General features: G+C 39.4%; 2 protein-coding genes across 2 annotated transcripts; both read left to right on the top strand.

Annotated features, from left to right (window-relative positions):
* Positions 1-607: 607 nt before the first annotated feature.
* On the top strand, positions 608-2,712 carry GCK72_012322 (uncharacterized protein; the record flags this gene model as incomplete). Its single annotated transcript, XM_053729015.1, has 5 exons — positions 608-677; positions 1,883-2,157; positions 2,204-2,332; positions 2,512-2,633; positions 2,679-2,712. 5 exons carry the CDS (start codon positions 608-610, stop codon positions 2,710-2,712), a joined length of 630 nt encoding a protein of 209 aa, XP_053583787.1.
* A 1,402-nt stretch (positions 2,713-4,114) lies between these two features.
* Positions 4,115-10,083, top strand: GCK72_012321 (uncharacterized protein; the record flags this gene model as incomplete). Its single annotated transcript, XM_053729014.1, has 15 exons — positions 4,115-4,279; positions 4,329-4,641; positions 4,734-5,045; positions 5,090-5,176; positions 5,221-5,328; positions 5,371-5,439; positions 5,484-5,744; positions 5,793-5,894; positions 5,942-6,897; positions 6,943-7,074; positions 7,129-7,320; positions 7,366-7,972; positions 8,021-8,048; positions 9,345-9,813; positions 9,859-10,083. The coding sequence occupies 15 exons, from the start codon at positions 4,115-4,117 to the stop codon at positions 10,081-10,083; spliced, it is 4,026 nt and encodes a 1,341-aa protein (XP_053583786.1).
* Positions 10,084-11,315: the final 1,232 nt, after the last annotated feature.

The raw sequence follows: 11,315 nt of genomic DNA, 5'->3' as shown, positions 1-11,315 counted from the left end.
AGATTGAAAACAAGCATAAACTCCAAAAAAATGCGGACTCCTTTCAAGTGGTCTATTGTCATAGCAATCTTCTTCAAAACGTACCACCGTAAATGACTCTCGAAGAGTCCGTCTCAAGTACCCTTTGTTTAGCTGAAAAGCGTCTTTCTGTTTTTTCAATCTCCTGAACTTAAAGAAAATCTATAACTGAAAAAGAACGAAATAATGAAGTTAGAGAAGGTACACATAAGAGGAAGAGTCAGAATCATAATCTAAAATCTGTAGAGTCAGAAAATCATAATCTGTAGAATCAGAATCATAATCTGTTAAAAAATAATAACATTACAAAAATGAATAGTGGAACAGAAACTGATTGTTCTATAATCTTCTGATCAGATGATTCCAGCTGATTATTCAAATGAGTTGCCAATGCATATGTAATTACACCCCCAAAAAAGCGTTCTCTATTTAACAATCACCCACATCAGTCAGTTCGCTCGACATGAAAGCTATCGGTTTATACCTACTTATTTCTTTAATTCCGACGCTAATTAACTCATGTCTTGTTGTCAAGTTCCCGCCATGTACTTGTTCCATCACACTTCTGGACAGGACCAACATCGATCAGATGTCTGAGAACCCTTGGTATGATTACGTTGTTCAACGTCCACTCGTCACACCAACTGTGCAATACATCAGTAATTGCGTTGCCTGGACTCGGTGTCAACTTAATTACACTCTGTATGACATTGAATATATACATCCGACCGTGAGTTTCTACTTCTTGTGTTCCTAGTTGAAAAACGTCTTCATTTGAGACTTTTCTACCGTCCCAAGCTCTAGGAAATTGTGATGCAAAGACTAAAACGTGGATCGTTGCTGATGGGCAACGCATGTATAATTCTACTAACTGGACTTCAATTTGTGTTATGGAGATACGTTTGGAATCGTCTTCTTTTCAATCAACATCATGTTTTTTTCAGAGAAAGAGCTTTGCACTCCCAAAACTAACACCACATTTCTTTTTGCATATTCCAATGATATAGACCCAGCAGGAGTGCAAGAAATGGCTGAATTCTTTTTGCTTGAAGACACATGGTCTCCTCAATTTACAACATTAGCTAATATTCGTTTTGACGTTCTTCAAGAAGAAACCATAGAGTATCACCAAAAATATGAGTAAGTGTTCTTTATCTTTCTGTCAAGAAGCAACACATAAAACCAGTGGTCAGGCATAATTTTTTTCAACAGTTCACACACGAGTTCTCCTTCAAAACCCCTGGTTTCCAAATTGCTGCACAGGTGGTGCGCTGAGGATCATTTTGCGTTTGCAAATATATGGGAGCCATAGAAAATTTCAAAATTTCAATTTTTTAATACATATGGCGCCAAAATGCCCGCCCGACCCGCCCCTCTGAGTATAGATGGGGTGCCGTTATAATACAGGTGCCGTTCTATTACAGGTGCTGTTAAAATACAGTATTTACGGTATATGTATGTATGCTTCCATTTTGAGTAAAAATTTTGATATTATCGAAATAAAAAGCTCCGACATTTTTTCCTCATCGGTGTTTGCTGGCTTAGTGCAAAATTTGATAAGTCCTTTTAATAATTTTGCACTGTTTGTTAAAAATTGTCGGAACTTTTTTGTTGCGACGATACGCCACTCTACTTTAGGCAGCGCTAAGAATAGTCATCGCCGGGGCCCGCAGAAACATCCGACCGGATGGAAAGCCTAGATATTTGGCTTTTTCTCAATAGGGAAATGCTGTCTGATAATAATATTTTACTACCGATAGTCAAGTATTAAGGCAAAATGTATAAAAATAATGAATTACCAGAGAATGGCCAACCGCAATTGGATCTAAACTTCCCGACCCCTCATTAGGGTTCACGAGTCCAGAAACTGGAAGTGATGTATTGAAAGTCATTTCTAAGTTTATCAATAACACTCAAGTTCCAATTTGTGGTTCTCGAATATTTATATTACTGAAACGTTCTCCAAACGAACAGGATATCACAGAGTTGGTAGCTCAAATGAGAAAATACCGTGTTTATGTTTATATCGCTGCTTCTTCATCTTCATCTGGAGGTTCTCATCCGGAAACGATCAGACGTCTGACCACTCAAACAAACGGATGGGATTTCTACTGTGAAGATAGCTCATTTGATCCATGGGTAAACCTTGAGATAACGGTGGACCGAAAAATCGAATAATTTTCAGTTATTCATATACTCACCGTTTTTATACAACGTCAACTTGATTTACGCTGCAAACGTGAACTTATCATTAAACGGAGCAATCTCCTTACCAGAAATGACAGTACCTCGTCATGAAAAAATCTTTTACGTAGTAACTTACCAAGGTTAGTGTAATTATAGCTAACATCTTATATTTCTTTTTTAGCGCTGAAAACTGATAAACCTTCTCTGAATTTAAAGTTTACAAACGGCAATCTGACGATGAATGAAGATATTACTTTTCCAGTTGAGTTATGTGTATTGATTTTTTTCTTCAAACACGTTTTTTAGAAAAACGAAAACGTGAACCAAGGAGTTATACTTTTGAATGCTTCAGTTTACGACATGCAGCTTGACTATGAAATTAGTGATGACATTACCTACGCAGTTCAAATTAGAATTTATGCTCTCGGGTAAAAGAATGAAAGTTTTTCAACAGTCACTCATTAAAATTTCAGATCTGACGGCTACTGGATTGCATATGATGACTGATTATTTCCCAGTTACTTTTGAGTTGATAAAGTGTTTTTATTTCAAAAATCAAGTTTTACAGTTTTTAAATATGCCAACTAATGTGTGATGATATCCTTACTATTAACAAACGCAAGCGCCTGTATGTTTGTTTTCTAAAAAGTGGCGACGTGAAAGAATTTTTGGATATCATCGGATTCCGAAAAAATAGAGGAATCCAAACGTGTCGTCCGTTTCCGGATTATTTATCCAGCGTAACACCCAAAACGGTGGTGTTGAGAAGGAGGTTTACTCGCCGTAAGGCGACGTAAACCGACTGATTTCATAAAAAGTGCTGGCTAGTGTGTTGCCCCGACAGAAAAAACTTGCGAATCGTTCAATTTCCCTAATTCGTTTGCCCTGTAATGTCAATGTTCTCTGTTTTCAGTTTGTCTTTATTACTTCAACCCTATGCCGTTTTCTAAAAAGCTCCTCAAGTGCCCCAGTTATGTGAAAAACACGAAACGAAAGTTTCACAAAAAAAGCGGGCATCTCTCAAGTGGCTCATTGCCTAGCAATTTCGACAAAATGTACCACTATAAACAACTGGGGTGGAGTCAGTCTCAAGTACCACGTTGCTTAGTAGAGAAGCGACTCGCCGCCCTTCCGATCCCCCAAACTTTCTCATTCGACTTCGAAAGCGAACTTGAAGTCATGTTGTGGAATCGGAGCCGCGAGCGAATTTTTCTTTTATTTTTGTTGATCGGAATTGGGCTGTGTGCACGAGGAGACGAGTCGGAGATAGAAGGTAAGATATTTTGCATGTGTCGTAGTCAAAAGCGTTTTAGACTGTTTTTCTTACTCACAGTTTTCTAAAGAAAGATTTCTTATTCCAAAATTAGCGAAAGATTAATTTACAGAGAACAAACTTGCATCAGTGAAAATTGAAAAACTGTTCCGTTTTAAAATAACCCTAGGTTTCGTAGAGGAGGACTGAAGTCTTTTTTTTTAATTCAGATTCTGATACTTCAGAATACTCTGAACAACTTTCATCAATGCTACCAAAAAGTCGAAAACAAAAAGCAAAAAAGTTTTGCCATCAGTGGAAGTCGAACCCTCGATTTCAGATTGATAGCAAAAATAAAAAAGCGAACACAATGTTTTTAGAAACAACCAAGTTTTGCAACATTGAAAAAAACCACGGCTTTTTCATTTTTCTTCTCGCGGTAGGCCAAAGCCGCGGATCTACATCGGCCAACATCGGCCAACGTACAACAGCCTTGGATTTAGGCGCAAAAAAGCCAAAGTATTTTCCGTTACTATTAGAGACATCAAGACCTATTTCAGTCACTAGCAAAACCCATAACTGTTGTCAACTCTACCACGTCTTCTCCCACCTTTTTCAACTTTCAAAACTTTACACCATTCGTTTGTCTCAACTGCCATGTGGCAATTCGATTGCGCGTGGCTTCTCGATCGTAATCAAAGTTATCAAGCTTCCGACAAATCCATTTCTTATAATGGAGATTGCTGTCTGGAAGATGTTGTCGTTTATTTAGATTCATTACCATTAGCTGAATTTACTAAAGAATGGAGAACAGCTCTATCTGTTAACAAGTTTTTTATTATCGAGAGTCCTAAGAATTCATATTTAAGAGAACCCTACTGAAACACCAGAAACCAAATGCTCCTGGCTCTCCGATCCTTTCAACGTTACCGATAAGAAAACTGGAAAAGTGACATTCACTTACAATGGATCATGCTGCTCAAATGTTGCTGCAGAAATGTTAAAAAACAGTTCTTACCAAACAGAAATTGAAGAGATGGAAAAAAAGTTGGCATCAGGGCCTGGCCTTTCAGCGTGGTACGAAGACGATATCACTTCTTTGAAACAGAGAGCTCTGGTCAAACTGTTGTACTGCATTGAAGACGCCTGCCCTGGAATGGATCTAGTTTGGGATAACTGCTCAGGTAGGTTTTATGAATTCTTTTTTTGAGGTTTAAATTGTTTTGGAGATACTAGTGCAAACTTATTATATTGCTTATTAAACAAATATTTTCAGAAACTACTACTTCCTCCTCTACCACAGAAACAACGACAAGTCCAGTCACTACCACAAAAAAGTTGGATTGTTATTGGCTTGATGAGCCTTTCAATAGTTATTATGCAGTTGGGCCAGAAAACTTGGTATCTGTAGAATATACTGGTGGTTGTTGTAATGAAGCGGCGAAATCAGCATTGGAAAATGGTTCTCCGGATCATTTACACCTGGAATCTTACCAGGAAGACTATAAAGCAGAAGCACTGTATAATTACTTGTTTTGCATCCCAAACGCCTGTCCTTACATGACCCCAATATGGACCAATTGCTCAGGTACGTCTCAAATAATTAGCTGGGTCATGATTCATTTTTTCCAGATTTGACAACCACAACTGAAGTTCAAACGACACCGACAACAACCGAATCGACGACAGTCACATCTGAAGTCACGACTACAAAGAAAAGTAGGTATATTTTAAAATTTCTTTTGATTGATTTCTTTTTTCAGGACAAGGAGGATTCCCATCGGGAGATACTACAAGGACATCTACATCGACGACCAGTGAAGCGGAAACCTCAACGGAGAAGAAAATGACACGGAAGACTGAAAATAATGGTAACTGAAATATAAATATACATTTCTATCGAATCTTTTGAGATAATGGAGGCCCTTCTAATGGCAATGAGCTGACAACAAAATCGACTACCGTGGAATCAACTACAATAAGTAAGCATCTTAATAAACATTCCTCTTTCAAAACCTTTTTTCAGATCTTGGAGATATTTTGAGCAGTCCCAAAAATTACCAGAGCTCAACCACATCCAGCACCTCATCAACTCAGACAACTACTACTGCTGGATCCTCTTCAACAACTACAAGTGAAACACCAAAGAGAGAAGAGCCTATCGAGAATGAGGTCACAAAAGAGCATGATGAGTCAACAACAACAAAGATATCTTCAAAAGTCACCACCACCACAGAATCCAAGGAAACCGAGAAGACTTCGACTGCAACAACGAGTGTGACGGAAGGTAAAACCTTAAACAACTTAAAAATCACAGACGAATACATAATTTTAGATTCCACTGTGACGTCAACTGCTGTCGAGCAAGAAGACATGGTCACCACAGTGAGTAAGACAAGTTCTTTTTCCAACGAGCCTGAGACAACAACGGATAAAGGTGACGTCTATAAGTAACACGACCTATTTGCAACTTTTTTTGTTTAGAAACCCCTGCAACCACTACTGATGCTGATGCCAAGGCAACTGTCTCAACCATCTCCGATGACTCTGAAACTTCTAAAGATCCTGAAGAGACTAGTGAAAGCACAACACCCTCGGAAACATCTGAATCATCCTGGTCCACCGAAAGCTTCACAACTCCTCTGATCAATCTGATCAGCAGTTTTACTGGCTCCACTGTGTCTTCTTCATCCCCTAAAACAACTGAAATGACGAGGGAATCTGATGAAACCGGAAGCTTCAGTACTATGACGTCCTCAGGAATCACAGCTGGTTCAACAAGTTCCGGAAGTGAAAGTGAATCAACAGATCCTGCTGCATTGACCACATCTGGAACTCATGAAACAGGAACAACTTCAAGCTCCACTGTGTCCTCTTCGTCTTCAAAAACAACTGAAGTGCCGATGGAATCTGATGAAACGGAACGTCCAACGTCCTCAGGAATGTCAGCTGGTTCTTCAACTACCGGAAGTGAGAACCAATCTGGAACTCATGAAACAGGAACAACGCCAAGCCACGGTTCTAGCTCTACTGTGTCCACTTCATCTTCCAAAATGTCAACGGATTCTGATGAAACGGAACGTCCCACGTCCTCAGGAATGTCAGCTGGTACAACAAGCTCTGACCAATCAACAGATCCAACCGCAAAGTCCACACCCGACACTTCTGAAACCAGCTCATCTGAGACACCGACCACTTCTGGTTCTAGCAAGATCGACGTAACTGGAACATCTGCTGATGTGACGACAACGACTGGCTCTTCCACACCTTCTTCCACTCATTCTGAATCTGCAACTGCAATTGGTTCTACTGGAACGACGTCGACAGAAACCGTCACTGGACCAACCAAATCGATATCAACCAAGACGCCAACAACAACAAACGCTGGTAGTGAAGCAATCGGTTCTGGCGAACTGGACACTTCCGCAACTGGAACAACGGTCTATATTTTTATAAATCCTTCTAATCTAAGCTTATATTTTCAGTCAACTGCTACTCCTGGACCCACAGTAAACGGAAAATCGACTCCGTCTACTTTAACCAGTGGTACGCAAGGAACTGGTACTGTCACGACTGGAAAAACTGAGGGATCTGGATCAACGAGTACTGCTTATCCGGTGAGTAATAATAATGTTTTTCGGCTCACTGTCTTCCCAAATTTCCTTTTTCAGAAACCGACCATCAGCGGACATATCATTGACTACACAGGGACTACGGAATCTAAACCAAGGGCTGAAACGTCTGAATCGACCTCTTGGGCAACTGGAAAAGATGATTCCAGTTCCATGGGCTCCTCCACAAAATCCTCAAGTAGCTCAACAACGACTAAACCGACACAAGGAACTGGATCAACTGGTCATACTGTAAGTTTCCGGTTAAAAACTTTTGAATTTGATTAATTTTTTCAGACATCTGCAAACATAGAAACTACTGATTCCTCCGAAACTTCCTCAACTTCAAAGAAACCGGAAACAGGAACAAGTTCTGGAGGGTCGTCAACTACTACCAAATCATCTGGATCTAACTCAACTAGTGGAACTAATAGAATAACCAAATCCTCAAGTTCGGTGAAGACGTCTACAACTGCTCCGTCAAGCAATAGAACCACAAAAGGAGCTGGAGCAACAACTTCCAGCAAACCAGATGGAACGAAAACGACTACATCCAAATCTACAAAGGCTTCGAACAATTCCGAAAACTCGAAAGCGACAGATTCCCAAAAAGTGACCACCAAGCCAACAACAAAGTCCCCGGTCTCTTCTTCTTCTTCGGTTACCACCTCGACTACGACATCGACTCCGCCCCCAACATCAGCCACCTGTCCGATGCCCGACATTGACCGACGCTTCACGAACCGTCCGACCGATGCGGAGCTGAAGCCGTTCTACGCACCTGGAGAGCGAGTCATTCATCTCTGCATCAAATATTATAAAATGGAGTGGGCAGGTCAACCACTGAGGATCTATCAATGTGGAGAGGATGGGAAATGGATTGGAACGTTCCAGCGGTGTGTTCGTAAGTTGAGAGTTGGGAGTCTTAGCAATGATGTAGTATTGATTTCAGCGGATGTGCCTTCACCAAAAAAGGAGTTGTAAGCAGGAAAGGAATCGGATAATTTGGACATGTGTTAAACTTTGAATAAAACTCCCCTTGTTTAACTCGAAACATATGCAAACTAGAATTATTTTCCAGATTAAATAGAGTACATATTACAGTCAATTTATTCTTTACAATAATGCTGGAACTTTCAAGTAAATCTGGAACATGAAGTCATTCGAGGATTCTATGTGCATCAGTGTTTTGATTAAATCTATATACATACCATGAATTCAACATTTGAATTTTATCTCGCTGTGATTACTGTTTCAAATGGAACAGTAAATTGATCAAAACTAACTGATGGAATCACATAAGGATCATTAGTGAAAAGCTAAAGGTAGGATTTTCTGTTTATCTTATGTACTTTTATTAAGTTCTTGGAAAGATCAAGGAGTTGTTCTAGGTCTTGAAAAGAGGTATACCCTTTGTAAATAGGCGTTATCAAATTCGACAGAAATACTACCAACTTTCTAGCCGTTCACAATCTTTACAGCTGATCTATTAATTGGTTTTTATCTATCAACAATTACTGTTTTGAAGGGAACAGTAAATGTCACGAAAAGTCAATGAGATCTGTTCTAATCGAAAATTTGTGAAGCAGGTAATTTTGTTTAACTGTTGATCGGTCATTCTGAATCCCATTGCCTTCCGACATTCTTTTGTTATTCGTTTTTGCCGTCTCACACCAACATGTACCTCTAACGTCGTTTTTCTACCTCCACCTGTTCAGGGTCACCTTCCCAGATGTTGACTTTTCTGCACATACGTATACACATGAAAGGTTTTCTCATGAAAATCGTTGGCGAGCCGATCAATAAGTTTGTTTGCATAGCAGAACACGTCTCTAGACGTCGTCTGTCTTTCTCATAACGTTTCTTCCTCACCTATTGTTCTATATATTTTGAAAAGAAATATTCAAAAAAAGTGTCTGAAAATATTGAGTTTTTCAGAGGCAAAAACCTTGAATTTGCAGGAAAACTGTGTGTATTTCGCGGACAGACCTCCAGAAAATCTCTATTTAAATTTTTATATTTCATTTTGAAAATTATCCAAAAATTATTTTTCGAAAAGTATCAATCGAAAAAATTTTCACTGTAAACTTTTTCGAAAACCATTAAAACCGAAATTTTTTTTTGCACTGCTCTGGTTCCAACTCATCCTCCTTTGAACGCAATTTGTTTGAACTAGAGCATTTTTAGAGCATTTTTCTGGAGCATTTTTTTCAAAAAAGTCACTGAGCCATCTCGCAAACTCTGGACTTCTCTTTCCTATACATATCGTTTTCCAGATCCATCCCTGCTAACAACATCAAGAAAGCTCCATCCGCCTTGAAGCGCTCTGTTCTTCTTCAAGTCAAGCAAGAAGAAGGAGAGCTTCCAGAGAAAATTCCTCTCTTCGAGCCAAACACATCTGAATCCTCTCGACACGTGCCAGCAGTTTCTAGTCAACATCAGGAGGCTCAGTATAAGCCAATGCAGAGAGACTTGCCAGCTTCGTCCCGACACGTGCCTGGTTTTTCTCCAGACGTGTCAGGTCCATCTCATCACATGTCTGGACTATCTTCGAGTCACTCGCCGAGGTCTTCTCATCAACATCTAGTTCCTCACTGTGGCCCATCGCTTCAAGATATGCTAAGTTATTCCCCAGAGATGCCAGGCCCTTCTTACCAACAGGCTCAAGCTCACAACATGAACCAATTTGGGTTCCCACAGCACAGGGATCCGGTTGGAAACCAGCAAAGCATGATCATGCCTACTGTAAGTTTACAGTCCACAGTAAATGAATATCTAAAAAAATTGCAGGCCCTCCTAAGCAAAACCGATCAATACCATTTCAACGAGGATATGAAGTATCTCAACCGAAAACTATTGAGAATACACGAGAAGAACGAAACGGTCTATAGAGCTGCCAGGGACGCCGGGCTGGAGGTGACAAAGGCTATCGAGAAGAAGACTCCGGCTAAAAGTTTGGAATCGGTCTTCTTAGGATTGGCGGAGATTTTTAAAGATGTGAAGGTTCCCGAATGAGTTTTGACATGAATTATTGGTACAGCAAATCCCCCCATCTCACCGTTTGAATTTACCTCACCGTTTGAAACTTTCATATTCACATTCCTTTCCAAAATTTATTTTTTGTTAAATCGTTCAATTTTCTTCCTTGCAATTTGTTTGTACCATCAGTTTTTCAACAATTAATGCGTATTTTTATACAAATCATAAAGTTACTGTTTCAGTTGTTTCATTAAAGGTAATTGTTCGAAAATTGTATCGATTACATGAAAACATTTTAATATATGATTCCAAGTTGACGCGATTTTCAAGCTATTACAAAAATCGGTTCATTTCAATGACTCCGCAGGACGTATCAACTCGTTCCCCTTCGAGCGCATAAATTTGAGGGACGTTCAATTTCTCAGAGGACCGCCAAACAGTGAGTGATAAAAACTGTAAAAAATACTTTATTTATAAAATATCAGATCTCACTATCTCGAAATGAAACATTCAACTTTTTGTTATTACCAACATAATCTTCTGTACATCTCAAATAACACCGTTTCCTTCAGTTTTTAAAGCTGTGAAACAGGAATCTCAACTCATTGGTTGTGACCAGGCTTGGTCGGAAAAAATTTTTCGGAGAATCGGAGAATCGAAATTTTCTCCGAAAAAAAAGTCGGAGAATCGGATATCCGACTTTTTCTCCGAAAAAAAAAATCGGAGAATCGGATATCCGAAATTTTCTCCGAAAAAAAAAGTCGGAGAATCGGATATCCGAAATTTTCTCCGACTTTTTTTCTCGGAGAATCGGAGAATTTCGGATAATTACGGAGAATCCAAAAATGTTCCCAAAAATGGTTCTAAAAGGAATTTTCTGTTGCGTTTTTCAGAATTAACCTTTCTAAAACATGTTTAATCATCATTTCTCCGAAATGAAAAGTCGGAGAATTATCCGACGGATAATTTCTCCGAAATGAAAAGTCGGAGAATTATCCGACGGATAATTTCTCCGAAATGAAAAGTCGGAGAATTATCCGACGGATAATTTCTCCGAAATGAAAAGTCGGAGAATTATCCGACGGATAATTTCTCCGAAATGAAAAGTCGGAGAATTATCCGACGGATAATTTCTCCGAAATGAAAAGTCGGAGAATTATCCGACGGAGAAATTATCCGACGGAGAAATTCTCCGAAAAAAGTCGGAAAATCGGAGAATCGGATTATCCGATTCTCCGACTCCGACCAAGCCTGGTTGTGACACAACT

This window comes from Caenorhabditis remanei, chromosome IV, assembly GCF_010183535.1.
Source record: "Caenorhabditis remanei strain PX506 chromosome IV, whole genome shotgun sequence".
NCBI classification, from domain to species: domain Eukaryota; kingdom Metazoa; phylum Nematoda; class Chromadorea; order Rhabditida; family Rhabditidae; genus Caenorhabditis; species Caenorhabditis remanei.
This window is presented reverse-complemented; position numbering and strand designations above follow the sequence as displayed.